Raw genomic sequence first — 18246 nt, 5'->3', positions numbered from 1 at the left:
AAGAGAAAAAGGAATCACAGCAGCATCTGACAGTCACCCTGTGTAGCAAATCCTATTCTGCACATTTTGTTTCCCAAAGATTGGCCGAAAGTCAGTGTCAAGAAAAACATGCTATGCCAAATGAGGATCTTTAATTTATCAGTCGGAAAGCTACATATAACTTGTAAAAAGGAAAGGTGCAATCCGACATTTAACTTTTAAAAAGCTGGCAGCCAAGATGGCGACCACAATTTGCATTGAAATACCTCACATTCCAGGACATCGAATTGGAGACGCATGTCCAACGAGGTCCCATCCAGGACTGTACCTCATGAATTTGGAATCAACTAATAGCTTCATTTCTAATGGCAAAACATTCAAAGCCATCTTGGAACATTAACACTGGAGACGTATCTCCAGGGGGTTAACATTGAAACAATGAGACCTGAGAGAGATTCCTGGACTTGAATTTAATTAAATTTCAAACTAGGACACTGGACAATCATGTGACCACCTCCCAATCTGTGGAAAAACTAGCAGTCTTTTGCAAAAGGAAAAGCTCCCGAGACTTTGAAGCAAACAAGCGTCAAGTGCTAACCAGGCAAGACCCAGGTGGGGCTGTGAGTGTGTGTCTCTCTCTTTCTATTTTTCTCTAGATATACTGCAAGTGTTGAATCCTTTCTGCAACTGTGTAAAATCCAAGTTTACCATTGCTACAGAGACCCCAGGGAAGAAAGATACCTACAATTCTGTCTCCAAGAAAAACATGAAAAGATGGGCCAGCTGCAAAATGCACATCTACCTGCCAGAGACTTCAAGATCACAACTTCAGCCGGAGGCTGAATGGTCTCCTTCTGTGCCGTAATTTTTCTATGTTTCTATGGAAGACAATGGAATTACCAGACCCCGCAGACTGCATATTATTTTTACTTGTTCTGGTCTCTAATCCAAACTATTGCTCATCACTCTGTAACCTATTAGTGTGTGTGCGCGCGCATGCTCGCGTGAAAGAGAAAGTATAGCGTAGTTTTATTATTTTATTTAGATTGAGTTTTTGGTTAAGTACAATAAACTCACCTCTTGTTTAAACTCAAGAAAACCTGTCCGATTGGTTCTTTTATAATCACATCAAAGGTAAAACGTTAAGCACTCACTGAAGCGGTAAGCACATCCACTGTTTAAAAAATGAACAAACCCTATACAGTCAATGAGAAGGATAAGAAGGGAGCCTTGTGATCCTTCCTCACCTGATCGTAATATCCATTTCAGGAGTACAACCATAACTAGTAGTTTTTTCGAGTGAGACTTGGACAGATTTTTTATATTTTTGCAAAAGCAAGGTTAATGTCTCTGTCGATCAAAGCAGATTCATGTTTTAAGCTCCAAGTGCTGTAATTTGACCCCTAAACCGCTCTACTCATTTCTTCTCCTTTAAGTCGTCCCTTAAAAGCTAGCTCTTTGGTCACCTGTTCTAATAACTCTTTATGGCGCTGTCAAATTTTGTTTTGATAATGGTCCTGCGATGTGCGTTGTGTCGTTTTTATTACACTAAAGGTGCTATATAAATCCAAGTTATTATTTTACCTCTAAACCTACTCTTGATTAGCCCTACTATAAATGGATAGTTATTTTAAAACTTCCACTATGCAATACAAATGTAAGACTCGTACACGTTGTGCTTTTCTATTCACCAAGACACAAGGAAGACTATTACTGGAGGCAGTTAGAGAACTAGGCTGGTCCCTCATATCAAAGGTTTGCATCATAAGCAAAGACTGAAGAAACTCAAGCTTTTCAGCCTCAAAGGGAAGAACATCACTTCAAAATAAAGGACAAAATCTAGTAAAAGGCGAATTTAGGACACATGTCAGGATGCTCTTCTTCATAAAGAATATTCAAACTATGAGATGGATTTTCAAGTAGTGCAGTAACCCTTTAATTGCTTATGAAACAATTGCATGCTGCAAATGGGTGGGGGCGGGGTGGAGAGAGACATTGTAGGTACTTTCTAGTGGGATGAACTAGGCTGGGCTAAAAAACCCAATCTCATCCATATTTTTCGTATGTTTACCACATCATGGACATCTCCTTGTTATTACAGGGTACAACATGGAATTGTTACACAATGGGTTAGTACACTGTCCTTTCAACACTGGAGCATTCCAATCAAACCATTTTAAGATTCAAGTTTCCTTTCTCTCACAAGGGCATGACGTGAAATTAATTTTGGAAGTCGCAACCCAGGTCTTAAGGGGTAAGCTCCAAAGCAGATAGCTACCAACAATTAAACAGTTGCTTGAAATAGCAGATTATCAAAGTGTATGGGAAACAAGCAAGACAGTCCAAACTCAACCATCTCCTGGCCAACCTCCCATATTCCACTATTGCTCTCTGTTGCCCGTAAACTAACTTACACCATTCCATTCACCCACCACTCCTGTGTTCGCTGATTGGCTACTGGTCCAACAACATTTCATAGCCTCACCCCTCTAAATTTCTGTAACCTTCTCCAGCTCTATACCTCAAAGAGTACTCTGCGTTTCTCTAACCGCTGCCTCGTACAACCTCTATTTCCTTTGCTCCATGATTGGGAGTTGTGCCTTCTGTAATCTAGGCCCCAAGCTCTGAAATTTCCTCCCTAAACCTCTCTGCCACTCTATCGTCCTTTAAAAAGCTCCTTAAAACCGATCTCTTTAACCAAGCTTTTGATCTCCTAACATCACCTTCATTCACTCAGTATCAATTTTTGTCTGGTTACACTCCTGGGATGTGCTTTGGGACATTTTACTATGTTAAAGGTGCTATATGCATGCAAGCTGTTGTTTGTTGAGAAGTAAGATTTAGACAAAGCAGTCTTGATAGATCAAATAATCTGTTTCTGTGCTGTAACATTCAATGATTCTACTCAATAAATGCAGCACAAAATCTCAGAGTCCAGAAGGCTTGGCTCTGTATCTAGCTCTGCTATTTCTAACCAAAAAATGTTAGAAACTGATGCTGGGTGACAGAAGTGGAAAAAGTGTGTATTCTTGAGCTGTCTTATTAATCACTTTCATGAACATAAAAGTTGAACAAAAAAAAGTGGCAATGTTACATTAAAAACTGCATGATGTGTACATTACACAATGATCATCAAAAATGCCAATTTGTGTGGTTTTAGAAATTTTTCACAAGCAATGAGTAACACACCACAAGTTTGCCACGTGGCAAATTTAGGAACCTGAACATAAGCTTTTCAAATAACTCTGCAGATTCTCATGAAATCAGAATTTAATCTTGAAACAACTTGCAGAGAAGAAAAAAAACTTATACAACCCTATTTTTAAAAATTTCATTTGTAACACATGTACCAGATATATATTTTTAAATTTTCACTGGAGTCTTTGGTAGTCCCATTGTCCACCCTTAGATGAATTCTGACCCCAAAGAGGAGAATGGTAAACTTTCACAACACTAACAAATCCTTAATCATGATCAGAAATGTACAGCTCGACTTTACCAATTTTCACAAGACTTGCAGTTGAATTCTGAGACTTTGTAGATAGCAAGAGGTACTGTACCTTATCACTAATCCGTTCGGACTCATCTCCTGTTGGGTGGATGATGCTAATTTCTCCAGCAGTAAGTGATGTGTCTGTGGTAGAGGACGACCTGGGTCTGTACTGATGCTGCTGTAGGATTGCAGTCAGGGAACTGTCCTGAGGTGCCTTCCGCATGAGATGAGGACTCCCTTTCTGGGTTTCAGTTGGTCCACTTTTTGTTCTCCTGCTGCTGGTGTGGAGGCTGGCTCCTCTCTTGATGGATGGCCTAGACCGGATCTGCTGTAACACTCTGTTGAAGGCTGTGGGACGAGCAGGAAGATCATGAAGGGACATGGCATAGGACACACGATGCATCTCAGGAGATCGTTCCTTTTCATCTGCAGAGTCGTGATCAGAGTGTCCATGAGAATGGTGAAGTTGAGAAGAATCCTGCATACTCTGATCACGCTCGCGAGACCGCTTTCGGTGATGGAAAAGCTGCTTAAGACCATGTCCAAACATACCACCTGAACCTCCTCCTTCAGATAGCTGCTGGATTTTCTGAAAAGAAAAAAAGAGAATAAAAATATTAGATCCTCTTCCCACCCTTGGAGTTTTGGTTTCCTCCCAGAGTTCCCATACAACATTCTTCAAAAGTGGCCAGACAGCAGTTCCCAGACTTCTGCTAATACTGATATTAACATTTTGTTCATAAAAACAAGATAAAATCAAACAATATACTCCAATGATATTAGTAAACATAACCTTTTTGTGATTGTCATCAACATTTATTTTTCCTCCCCTATTTGCTCCTCAATGTGCCTATTTATGCTGGGACACTGGCAGCAAGCATGCAATTTGCCACAATACAATCTTCCAATTGAGGTCGTGTTGTCAATGGGCAGTTGCTGAACAGATATACAGGCATTTCCCCGCAGAAAGGGAAAGAAAACCAGATTGAATGAGAGTCGTGGTAGAAGCATGGGAACAATTCATGGTATAGGGAAAGGGAGAAAATACAAAGAGAACTTACAAACAAAAACTACCACACTATATCAAGAAATATTTATCCAACAGTATGCATTTTCTGTAGAAAGCAACATTCCAACTCAATCTTTTACCTTCTTCACGTGAAGATTCCTCATACAAGATTACAGTTCTACTGCAGCCTTCTAGTACCATGCTCAAGTGGTTCTTTTTTGCATGTGAGCTTCGGCAAGGAACAGTGAGCGCCACCTACTATGCAGCTGTTGCACACTATTCAACCACAGGCAGCAGATCAACCAAGCCCAATCGTGGCCTCACACACTTTTCAGCAATTGTCACCGGATAATAATCAGAAGCAGGAAATCAGGCTGATTTTTTTTTTGCCCGCTCCCTAGCCTAAGGGTGCTGAGACCAATTATCTCATCTGCCATCTTGGCTGAGATCCATACTAGTTGTCACTGAACTTATTTTTCTCACAATATTGAGCACTAAAACGCAAATTTAACATTTTTTTTATGCTTGCGAGTTGTTGTGAATACTAGAAAATTAGTGCTCCAACTGTACCAGATTCACGACTGCATTACAGCAGGATTGGCATGAAAGCATACTTGCTAACAAATACTACAGATGTGATTGGATTACAGTCAACATCTCATTTGTAATTTTGGTAGAGGCAGAAATATATTTATGAATATTCATGAGGTGGAAATATGTCCTATTAGTTGCTTATTTCAAAATTTAGCTAGGTTTTGAACTCAGAGACTTTCATCAAAGCAGTCTAGTCAGAAATAAAAAGAGACTGTGCTTTGAGTAACATCAGTTTATAGCCACTGGCGGAGCAACTGGTTGTATGCCAGCTTAGCAATTTCTGTTTATACAAACTAAAGATTATTTTCTTCAAAATAAAATTATATAGTCCTGCAATGGTACAGCTGATGAGGTCTTGAGTCCATTTCCTAGTCTGTGCTGAATATGATTATAACAGGTGGGGTCACTTCATTTAACCTCTGTATTTTTAGGTTTGGGAGGGAATCATAGCAACATAGATCCAATGTACTCGAGTGCTGCTTGCACCCATGGAATAAGAGCAAACCACAGTCATTGCTACCTTTTAGAGGTGGGGAGGGGTGCGCTAAAAAAATCAAATCACAAGCAAACCAAGAAAAGATACTGCAGCATGTAGTCACAGAGCAACAATGAGGATTCTCAGTTCTGATGAAAGGTCATTAACCTAAAACTTGAACTGTTTCTTTGTCTATATGCTGCCCGATCTGCTGAGTATTTCCACCATTTTCTGCTTTAATAACAATGAGAATTCAACTGCCTGAGATTTCTGAGGCACATTTTTAAATTGGAGTTTAATTGTTGTGTAAACCCAAGTAGTCACATAAATCGAGTGCAGCATGACTTTTATTCTGCACAACAGTCCCAGCCATGAAAGGCAGAAGTAGACATATTTACAAAATTTATCTTTTGCAGTAAACCACTAGTTTGGTACTTCACGATCTGTTACATGCCTAAACTTCTTCCATCGTCACTAAAAATGTCCTTGAACAACAAGCTTCATTTTTCAAACAATTGTACCTCATTCTTCTTCTTCTTTGGCCTCCTTGTTTCGAGGACAATGGGTAAGCGCCTGGAGGTGGTCAGTGGATTGTGAAGCAGTGCCTGGAGGCCAATTCTAGAGTGACAGACTCTTCCACAGGGGCTGCAGATAAAATTGGTTGTCGGGGCTGTTTACACAGTTGGCTCTCCCCTTGCGCTTCTGTCTTTTTTGCTGCCAACTGCTAAATCTCTTCGACTCGCCACACTTTAGCCCCGCCTTTATGGCTGCCCACCAGCTCTGTCGGTTGCTGGCAACTGACTCCCACGACTTGTGATCAATGTCACAGGAGTTCATGTTGCGTTTGCAGGCGTCTTTAAAGCGGAGACATGGACGGCCGGTGGGTCTGATACCAGTGAGGAGCTCGCTGTACAATGTGTCTTTGGGGATCCTGCCATCTTTCATGCGGCTCACATAGCCAAGCCATCTCAGGCGCCGCTGACTCAGTAGTGTGTATAAGCTGGGGATGTTGGCCGCCTCAAGGACTTCTGTGTTGGAGATACGATCCTGCCACCTGATGCCAAGGATTCTCCGGAGGCAGCGAAGATGGAATGAATTGAGACGTCGCTCTTGGCTGACATACATTGTCCAGACCTCGCTGCCGTAGAGCAAGGTACTGAGGACACAGGCTTGATACACTCGGACTTTTGTGTTCCGTGTCAGTGCGCCATTTTCCCACACTCTCTTGGCCAGTTTGGACATAGCAGTGGAAGCCTTTCCCATGCGCTTGTTGATTTCTGCATCGAGAGACAGGTTACTGGTGATAGTTGAGCCTAGGTAGGTGAACTCTTGAACCACTTCCAGAGCGCGGTCGCCGATATTGATGGATGGAGCATTTCTGACGACCTGTCCCATGATGTTCATTTTCTTGAGGCTGATGGTTAGGCCAAATTCATTGCAGGCAGCCGCAATCCTGTCGATGAGTCTCTGCAGACACTCTTCAGTGTGAGATGTTAATGTAGCATCGTCAGCAAAGAGGAGTTCCCTGATGAGGATTTTCCTCAATACACACAATATACTGAAACGCACCCAAATTCACTTTGGCACTATAGTAGCCATTAAAAGTTGAATAAATCTACCCTGTCCAAACCACTCAGAATTCTGTTTTAGCCACTTGTAGCTTCGTATAAACAAGGTTAGTCAACTGAATCCATCGTTTATGATATGATAAACTGATTGGTTTATCTTACAAACCAGAGTCAATGATTCAGATCCACAATACACTCCGCCTTCAGCCAATTCCTCTCCATGGTTTTTTTTTTAAACTGTAAACCAGCATGGCCCACTTGCTACGCAAAATTTAACTCATTACAGAAGCTGAAAAAAGTGGGAGTGCTTTTGCTCTTTACTTCCAAGTATAAGAAATATCCTATTGCTCAGCAACATCTCATACGCCCAGGAGGATAAAATAGAAATAAGGACACAAATCAATGACTAAGTTAATTAGAATATGAAATGGATTATGGATATATAGTGGTATCACAGAATCATAGAATGATTACAGCACAGGAGGCCATTTGGCGCTATGTGTCTGTGCCAGCTCTCTGAAAGAGCAACTCACCTGGTCCCACTCACCTGCCTTTTCCTGTAGGCCTGCAAATTTTCTCTCTTCGGATAATTATCCAATTCCCTTTTGAAAGCCATGATTGAATCTGCCTCCACCACACTCTCAGGCAATGCATTCCAGATCCTAACCACTCACAATGTAAACCATTTTTTCCTGTTGCCTTTGCTTCTTTTGCCAATCACCTTAAATTGGTGTCCTCTGGTTCTTGACCCTTCTGCCAATGGGAACAGTTTCTCCCTATCTACTCTAGCCAGACCCCTCATCATTCTGAATACCTCTATCAAATCTCCTCTCAACGTTTTCTCCAAGGAGAATAGACCCAGCTTCACCAATCTATCCATGTAACTGAAGTTCCTCATCCCTGGAACCACTCTCAGTGCTCTGCACCCTAACGCCTTCACCTCCTTCCTGGAGTGTGGTGCCCTTAACCGGACACAATACTCCAGTCAAGGCCGAAGCACTGTTTTATACAGGTTTATCATAACTTCCTTGTTCTTGTACTCTATGCCCTTACTTATGTAGCCTAGGATCCCAAATGTTTTATTAACCACTTTCTCAACCTGCCATGCAACCTTCAATGATTTGTGCACATATACCCCCAGATCCTCTGCTCTTTCATCCCCTCAAGAATTGTACCCTTTAATTTATAATACCTCTTCTCGTTCTTCCCATCAAAAATGAATCACTTCACACTTTTCTGCATTAAATTTCATCTGCCACTTGTCCACCCATTCCACCAGCCTGTCTATGTCCTCTTGAGGTCTATCACTGTCTTCCTCACAGTTCACAGTACTTCCAAGTTTTGCTCCATTTGCAAATTTTGAACTTGTGCCCTGTACACCTAAGTCTAAGTCATGAATATATATCAAGAAAAGCAGGGGTTTCTGACACCAACCCCTGGGGAACCCCATTATTTACCTTCCTCCTGTCAGTACACTGCAACTCTCAGGCTAAAATGAAAACAAGTGACATGGTAGGTACAGTAATCAACCTAGATGGGAAGAGCACCACGCAATGTCGCTGAAAACTAACAGGAACGCCACGCCTCCCATAGCCAATCTCATTACAAGTGCTAATAATCAAACTTCGAGATAACATACTGAATATTGATCCTTGGTTACATTTTCCAGAGCTATTGTTCCTGCCAATTCCTCACTTACGATAAGGCCTGGGAGTTGTGCTATTAACCCCAGTCAAATAATTTCTAATTTCAGGTTTTCGTACTACCAGTCTCATTGCCCAAGCGTTTTCTAAGAGCTTTTGTTCTGCAACTAAGACAAAATATGCAACAAATTTATTATTTCTAAATCCTTAGGCTGTGTTGCCAGAAAGAAAAAAAAGAAAATCTTCAATTTTCCTACAGTAAATTTTGGCAGGATGTCAGAAATGCTCCATCCATCAATATTGGCGACCACGCTCTGGAAGTGGTTCAAGAGTTCACCTACCTAGGCTCAACTATCACCAGTAACCTGTCTCTAGATGCAGAAATCAACAAGCGCATGGGTAAGGCTTCCACTGCTATGTTCAGACTGGCCAAGAGAGTGTGGGAAAATGGCGCACTGACACGGAACACAAAAGTCCGAGTGTATCAGGCCTGTGTCCTCAGTACCTTGCTCTACGGCAGCGAGGCCTGGACAACGTATGCCAGCCAAGAGCGACGTCTCAATTCATTCCATCTTCGCTGCCTTCGGAGAATACTTGGCATCAGGTGGCAGGACTATATCTCCAACACAGAAGTCCTTGACACAAGGGCAGGAAATGCTGGATTCACTCAGCGGGTCTGGCGGCGTCTGTGGAGGGAGAGGCAGAGTTGACGTTTCGGGTCAGTGACCCTTCTTCGGAAGAGGGGTCACTGACCCGAGGTGTTGGCTCTGCTTCTCTTTCCGCAGATGCTGCCGGACCTGCTGGGTGAGTCCAGCATTTCTTGTTTTTGTTTCAGATTTCCAGCATCCGCAGTATTTTGCTTTTACAGAAGTCCTTGAAGCGGCCAACATCCCCAGCTTATACACACTACTGAGTCAGCGGCGCTTGAGATGGCTTGGCCATGTGAGCCGCATGGAAGATGGCAGGATCCCCAAAGACACATTGTACAGCGAGCTCGCCACTGGTATCAGACCCACCGGCCGTCCATGTCTCCGTTATAAAGACGTCTGCAAACGCGACATGAAATCGTGTGACATTGATCACAAGTCGTGGGAGTCAGTTGCCAGCATTCGCCAGAGCTGGCGGGCAGCCATAAAGACAGGGCTAAATTGTGGCGAGTCGAAGAGACTTAGTAGTTGGCAGGAAAAAAGACAGAGGCGCAAGGGGAGAGCCAACTGTGCAACAGCCCCAACAAACAAATTTCTCTGCAGCACCTGTGGAAGAGCCTGTCACTCCAGAATTGGCCTTTATAGCCACTCCAGGCGCTGCTTCACAAACCACTGACCACCTCCAGGCGCGTATCCATTGTCTCTCGAGATAAGGAGGCCCAAAAGAAAGAAAATTTTTGACAGCAAAGTTAGAATAAGCGCACGCACTGTGTAGGGTACAGTGCTACCAGCATAAAGCAGGGTTGAGAACTCAAGTTGCAATACTGCTCCAGAACGAGTGGACACCGTAACCTGGACGCTAACTGTACCCCTCAACCTATGTGTTAACAGGGTAGAATTCGGATTGTTGCTTGAAATGAGTGTGTGTTTTCTGTAAAACAAGCAAGTCAGCTCACCTTGCCAAATTGGTCGTCTTGCATGCAGCTAAGGCTTTTACAGTGGCCCTGTTAAACATTTGGACAACTGAACTGAAACAGGGTAGTTCAGAACTATGGGCCCAATGGACTGTGTCTTGGCCCAATTCCTGTCCAGATTGAAGACCAATCATCTGTAGCTGTCTGACTCACTCAGTGCTCACCATGGTAATTGTGTAATCTCTCTGCCTATGCTCTGAAAGAAAATAACCTAAACTTTTGATTTCCAAGTGCACAAGAACCTAAGAACAGACAGATTGTTAAGCTATCTGGCCAGCTTCATTCAATCATTTTACATCTACCCAAAATCCATATCTTCCTTTGCTAAATCAGACATTGATCAAATTCAATTTTTGAAAGCTCCAGCTGAGGCAGAGTCCATGGCACTAAGTGATGAATCTATTTCACAAGTCTAATGACTAAGTCACAATGACTAAGCGTTAAGATTTTGCTCAATTCGCAGCTTCATCTTACATTTTAAGCACATATTTTAGAATTGCCTTTTTACATCTATACAAACCCAGGTTCTGTCCTTTTTAGATATTTCATTCATATCAAAAGGGATAGCTCTACTTTTCGCAATAACTTACTAGATGATGTGCTGTTTTCTGAGTGTGGTTGCAATTATCTCAATGGATCAACACACTTACACCACCCACGTCTGTACCAATAGTTGAGAGCTCCTCATAGCAAACATGTGCAGCTCACGCTTAAGGCCTGCTACCTGACCCAAACTCGACGGGACCCGACAACATGTGTCTGGTTCGATCGCACTTCCGGGTCCGGCATTCGGGCTTGAGTCGGGCCGGATCAGACACACTCTATCAACACCTCAAGTAAGTGACTTTAATGTTAATTTACTTATTGGACTTTAAAGGTGGTTTTGTTAGTTATTTTAAGCTTGTGCAGGTAAGGAACAAAGTGAAAACGGAAGGTAAGCTAACTGATGGTCGGCTCAGGTCGGGCAGGGGAAAAAATGGAAGGACTCAGGCAAGGGTTAGGTCTCATTTGCAAGCCTTTAGCTCACGCTCTGCAGCCCTGGAAGTATAATCAGAGTCTTGATTGTGCCCACAAAACTGGACATAGTGAATTGAGACAGTTGCCACATATTATTTCAGAGACATGCCAAAGTTGTTCAGCACCATTCAATTTATTTTCTTCAGCTGTCATTTTTCCTCCATTGCACTGCCTTTCATCTCGCTCCTTCTCTTGAAGGAAAGATCTCAGTTAAATGCAGTTCCATTCCCAACAGTACCTTATCCAAGAAACCATTCTTCACAAATTAGTACAACCAATGAGTTCAGCAGTGTATTCAAATTCCAGCTAGATAGTGAGGAGGAGCAGGATTCCTGGCTGATTTTCTCCCCTCCCTATCTGGGACACTGAAATCAAATACACAGGTCAACTGCTACCCTGACTTGGATGAGATAAATCAGCATACTGGGAATTAAACCTGGGACCCCCTGAGCTATATATGTTAGTACTACATCACATAGGGGAACCACTGAGGGAGGATAAAATGGGGGAGCGGGGCGGGCAGTGGTAGGGGAAGCATGCCTCTCATTTTTTCTTGTTTTATCCCCAATATCACCTAATCCAAAGCCCAGCACAACTTTCTGTGTGCAGCTATGCCTCAGTTGCACCAGGCAGTGTGCCTTCATCCACTAGGCCATTGAGAGAGATCTAATAGTAATTTTTAATTTCTCACGGGAGAAGAGGGAGCTTCGGGAATTTTTTTCCGTTTAAGCTTGAAGTAACTAAGCATCAAGGTCAAAAAACAATTACAGAGGCCAGGGGGAAATGAAAAGTCCTCTCAAAATTACTGAGATTAGACCAGGTTGAAGTAAGATTGGATCAGAATGAATCAGTTCAGGAAAGGAAGGAGAAAAGTGTGTAAGAAGAAACCTCCTCACTGTACAGCAACGCCAACTACTGTATAAATTCAGTGCCTGATTAATGACGTTCAATGGCATTACCATTGCTGAATCCCCCACTATCAACATCCTGGGTCAGCATTGACTAGAAAGTGAACTGGACCAGCCAATAAATGCTGTGGCTACAAGAGCAGGTCAGAGGCTGGGAATTCTGCAGCGAGTAACTCACTTCATGTCTCCCCTATGCCTGTCCACCATCTACAAGGCACAAGTCAGGAGTGTAATGGAATACTCTCCACGCCTGGATGGGTGCAGCTCCAACAACACTCAAGAAGCTCGAACCATCCAGGACAAAGCAGCCCACTTGATTGGCATCCCATTCACAACCTTCAACATTCACTCCCTCCACCACCACCAACACAGTGGCAGCAGTGTGTATCATATACAAGATGCACTGCAACAATTCACCAAGGTCCTTCGACAGCACCTTCCAAACCCACAATCTCTACCACCCAGAAGAACAAGGGCAGCAGATGCATGGGAACACCATGCATAAATTGCCCCTAGTGTAGGTAGGTGGTAAAAGAATTGAGGGAAGGTGGGAATGTGGTAGGGGACATGGGATTAATGTAGGATTAGTATAAATGGGTGGTTGATGGTCGGCACAGACTCGGTGGGCCGAAGGGCCTGTTTCAGTGCTGTATCTCTCTATGACCACCAGCTGCAAGTTCCCATCCAAGCCACACACCATCCTGACTTGGAACTATACTGCTGTTCCTTCACTGTCACTGGGTCAAAATCCTGGAACTCCCTTCCTAACAGCACTGTTGTTATACCTACAGTCCCAGGACTGCAGCAGTTCCAGAAGGCAGCTCACCACCACCTTCTCAAGGGCCATTAGGGATCGAATATTAACAAAATCAGAAGACACACAAACCAGATAACTTTTTTTATTCGTTTGTGGGATGTGGGAGACACTGGCTAGGCCAGCATTTATTGTCCATCCCTAAATGCCCTTGCACTGCTGTGCATCTCGAGTCACATGTAGGCCAGACCAGGTAAGGACAGCAGAATTCCTTCCCTAAAGGACATTAGTGAACCAGATGGGTTTTTATAACAACCGACAATGGTTTCATGGTCACCATAAGACTAGCTTTTTAATTCCAGATTTATCAATTGAATTCAATTAATGCCTACAATCCCAACTTACAGATCTCAGCCAAAACGTTTGAAGGAAAAAAAAAACAGAAAAAAGGTAATTTCTCAAAGGGAAAGCACAGGGGTAGGCACAAATATTATATGGCGAGTCATTCCAAATTATTTTTACGCATTTCCCAGATGATTACAAAACTGGAAACATCCTGCCTACCTCTCTTAACTGGGAATAACAGATGGAGGGGGTTGGTGAGAGGAAGAACCCCCGAATTTGGGCAGAAAAGTAAATGGGTCACAGTTAACTTGATGCACCCACAGAACAATCTGCTTTGGGGGAGGCACTGAGTTACCACGTATCACATAGATTATTTTTGAAAAAAAAGTAATGTGATATTTTTCCTCCAAAAATCTGCTTTATTCATAAAATTCGTGAAAGTGCATTACATAAATTCAAATTTGACATCACATAAAGTGCAATACAGTTCAAGGTGCCTCACTACACTTAGCATTATAGGTCATATTTACAACGCGATGCCTTATTGCACTTGCCATTACAGGTTAAATTTACAATTTACATTTTGTGTCAAACATTCTCCTGTGCATACAGCTTGAGGGGTTTTTAGTTTCCAGCCCCTTGGTATACTATGGCAGGGAGGGCCTTAGATAGTGGCCTTTCCCCATTGTGCCTTTGTGGCAGCTGCCCCCAAACTTTAGTGTATCTCTCAGCATGTAGTCCCGTCTTGGAACGTGCCAGTCTGCAACACTGAGTCATCGGCAGCTCTTTGCACTGGAAGACCAGAAAGTTTCAGACACGCCAAAGAGCATCTTTCACTCAGTTGATGGCCCTCCAGCAGCAGTTGATGTTTATCTCGGGTTGCGCCCCTGGAAACAGCCTGTAGCACATTGAGTCCTGTGTTACGGAGCTGCTCGGGATGAACCTTGCCAAAAACCACTGCACCTCTTTCCAGACCTGCTTTGCAAAGGCACATTTCAGAAGGAGGTGGGCAACAGTCTTTTCCCCATCACAGCCACCTCAAAGTAGCACTGCAACTCTGGGAGCGCAGGAAGGATCTGATGGGGAGGGCCTTTTCACCACCAGCCAAGCTATGTGTTGGTGCTTGTTTTAAAGTTCTGGCAATGAGGCATTCTGCCAATTGAGTCTGTCAGTCTTCTTAGGGAATCATCCAACAGGATCCACCAGCTTCTTTGTGCCTTGAGGACATTACGTGCAGATCACTGCCTGAAGGACTTGTGGTCAAAGGAGTTTTTCTGCACAAACTTTTCCACAAGGGTCAGGTTGCACACCATGGTCCAATTGAATGGTGTGTTCCGCAACAACGTAGCCAGACCCAGCCTTCTCAACACCAGGGATAGACAGAACTCAGCAAGTAGCGAACTTCATGCTGGCATACCGAGGGTCGATGCACAACGTCATGCAGCCGCACATAGAGGCGGCCATCAGGATGAGGGCAACGTTGGGTGCATCTTTTCCTCCTTTATCTAGAGATTTGTACATCGTGTCCCTGCAGACAGTGTCCATTTTCGATCTCCAGATAAAGCAGAATGCTAAACAAAGCTTTTCTACACAAACACATTGCATGTCCTATAAATTTAGGATTTGTCCTCATTATCAAATGAGCCAATCCCCACTGTTATACCATGCCACAGAAACTGTAGATAATTTGTAGCTATGGTGATGGAGGTGACCATTCACTCACACCCAGCAACCTTTCAATTTTAACACAAACAGTTGGGGGATTGAGGTGGGGGGGGGGGGGGGGAGGGTAGTGGGGGAAGTGGGTGACAAACCAAGGACAGACACTTCTACACAGATAACGAAGGGCTTGAAACAGATCAATGGCCCATCTTCATAACCAGGCAAAGTATACAGCACATGCAGTCACAGTAGGTGACATGCAGGAGAAATAGTGAAATAAATTACTCAATAGGCTTTACAGTGGTTGGGTTATTCTGGGTTAAAGGTACAGTATTCACAATCGTCCATATCAGCTGCCAGACACCAAGAATATTAGTTTAGTTTAGAGATACAGCACTGAAACAGGCCCTTCGGCCCACCGAGTCTGTGCCGACCATCAACCACCCATTTATACTAATCCTACACTAATTCCATATTCCTACCACATCCCCACCTGTCCCTATATTTTCCCTACCACCTACCTATACTGGGGACAATTTCTAATGGCCAATTTACCTATCAACCTGCAAGTCTTTGGCATGTGGAAGGAAACCGGAGCACCCGGAGGAAACCCACGCAGACACAGGGAGAACTTGCAAACTCCACACAGGCAGTACCCGGAATTGAACCCGGGTCGCTGGAGCTGTGAGGCTGCGGTGCTAATCACTGCGCCGCCCTATCACTGCGCCACTGTGCCGCCATTTGCACACGAAAAGAATTTATTTAAATTGAAGGTGTGGCACCTTTGAGAGTTATGTTTGCTTCCCTTCTAGCAGAAGCTCGAGTTTGGGACACAGCAATACAATGCTGGTATATATTATTCATAGTAAATTAAAAACATGGTTTAAAATGATAGTGATTTAGTGGAAACGAATAGCCTGAGTTATTAATCTTCCTTCCTCATGGAAATAAGAGCATTCTGTTCAATGTCATGTGCTGTACTAGCCTCTATTTATAAAAATACACTGCAGTATGTGCTTCTATTAATGAGCAATGGGAGCACAAGGGGGCAATAACTAGAGTGCAGTGAATGGCCATTGGTGAATTACAAAACAGTAATAAAATTGAGAGGTTCAGACGATGTCATGAATCACAAAACTGAAACATGACCAATTTACTTTCACAACTCCAAGAGTGGATTAGGGTTTTAAACTCTCTGTCAACCACTTATTACACTTACAAAGTGAGTGAATCTGCAATATTTATAATGAACAGGAATGACTGATGACTTTATTTGATTTTCTACCTTCCTCTGCTAAAATCTCTTGTCCTGAGCAATCATTCCAATTCTATACCTAGCCTCAGTGGCTATTCCTCATGTCAGTTGAAGCAGCAAGTCTATGCAGGCTATTTGACTGTGCAGATCACAATTCAACCCAACACGGTCTTCAACCAACATACCCACACCCACTTTCCAGCAGGATTTACTGAATAGTGATTAGGACGAGGCTGATTTTCCACTCTGCTGGGACATTGGCGCTGGCCAATCGCCCCACCCAGACAGATCATTGCCCGGTTGAAATGAAGTAACAACTCAGATCAGCAGAATCTCTTTGGTTCAATCGAAGCATACGCATATGCAATTGAAATTGATTTTCAACACTAAATTATGCACCGACTGCACCTATCACTGGACTTTTTAAACTGTGATCCCAATTGTTCACATCAGCAGGGGTAACGATTCCTCCGTGCACAATTACTCGACCGTACATTTTGATTCCAAAAGTCCACATTGAAAAAGTGCAGCCAAATACTCACTAATCATTTGAACCACACACTATCTAACCAACTGCAGATCGCAAATAAAGATGCATTCAGTGGCCCCGACCCACCCTTGGGTGCAAGACGAGGTGTCAGTTAACAATAATCTCATTCAAAGACAAGTTACATTTGAAATAAGAAACACACCCTCATCTCTGCGTCTCAGATCTGATCGTTAACCCCCTGCTCCCCCAAACCGCTTTCCTATAAGGCGAGATGAAGCAAAGCGAAAGAAGTGAGCAATAATGTCAGGCAAGAATTTAAATCACTTGCACAATTAAAAGTTTAAAAAACAACCTGCATGTATATAACGCCTTTGACGTAGCAGACGCCCCATGGTGCTTCACAGAGGAACGTTGTCAGACGAAATTTGGAACCACACCAGGGCAGGTGACTGATAGCTCGCTCGATGAGGTCGGGTTATTATTTTAAAACATGAATGGCATTATTAGAAGAAAAGAGGAACCTATTTGTTCACTGGTACCTTCAGGTCTTGAGTTTTGTTGTTGCGGGATGATGGAGGCAGTGAGAGTGATGGGCAGGCAGCATCTGTCGGAACAGCATCACCTTGCTGCCTGAGCACAGCATCAGCACCAGCTCCCAGCTTCACCCCCTGCTCCTCATCCAGGGGCAGCTCATCAGACTTGCACCGCTTCATCTGCAACAAAAAAGGGAGGGGGAGTGGGATCTTCCTGTGTATATTCCTTAAAGCTCCCACCTCCCCACAGAGATACAAATTAAAGACAGAAAACGCTCAATTAAACATTACCAAAGACTCAAAAAATTTACTCTTCCATCCAAATAAATCCTTCATCCTCATTACAAAACGAAATTCAGACTTTGAGGTAAATTTTCATGGCGACAACGCCTTTTGATTTTCAGTAGGAAAATTACCTCAGCGGCTAAAATGCACAACACTTCACTTCATGAATCTACAAATCCTGTCGATTTAAGTAACCGCCGATGGATATTTACATTATTTTTTTTTAACCGCCATCACCGAAACCCCTTCGACGCTCTGCTGCCTGACTGAGATGAACAGCCATGTCCGCGGGCTGGGGGTGGAGGGGGAGGGGGCGGGACCAAGACAAGCCCCGCCCCCTTTGCGCTTCCAACCAAACCTGCCCACCGGCCGGAAATGACAGTCGCGAATGATTGACACTCTCAGTGACCAATCGCAAGTTGGAGATTGGTGAGAAGGTGTGGGCGGGGCTTGTGGGGCCACATTCAAGGTAGGTTGTAGCTGGTGGCTCCCATTTGTGTGGAGGTAGAAAACTTACTTCTTTATGAGAGCTCCTCTGCACAGCACAGGCAGTTTTACTGCTATTGCTGTCTGATATATAAAACAATAACTTGCATTTATATGGCATTTTTAACA

General features: G+C 43.4%; 1 protein-coding gene across 4 annotated transcripts in view; it reads right to left on the bottom strand.

Moving 5' to 3' along the window:
• tmcc2 (transmembrane and coiled-coil domain family 2) overlaps positions 1-17925 on the bottom strand; it is a 156747-nt gene extending 138822 nt beyond the window's left edge. Inside the window, exons 1-3 of one of the 4 annotated variants that reach the window (XM_068057454.1) lie at positions 17763-17925; positions 17353-17586; positions 3540-4061 (exon numbers count right to left, since the gene is read on the bottom strand). In XM_068057454.1, coding sequence (XP_067913555.1) covers positions 3540-4061; positions 17353-17526 — 696 coding nt within the window. In that variant the 5' untranslated portion in view covers positions 17527-17586; positions 17763-17925. The other 3 variants (XM_068057453.1, XM_068057455.1, XM_068057456.1) reach the window with 3 other exon arrangements.
• Between the last annotated feature and the right edge of the window lie 321 nt (positions 17926-18246).

This window comes from Heterodontus francisci, chromosome 25 (genome assembly GCF_036365525.1).
Source record: "Heterodontus francisci isolate sHetFra1 chromosome 25, sHetFra1.hap1, whole genome shotgun sequence".
NCBI lineage: Eukaryota > Metazoa > Chordata > Chondrichthyes > Heterodontiformes > Heterodontidae > Heterodontus > Heterodontus francisci.
The sequence above is the reverse complement of the archived record's forward strand: the minus strand, read 5'-3'. Positions and strand labels throughout refer to the sequence as shown.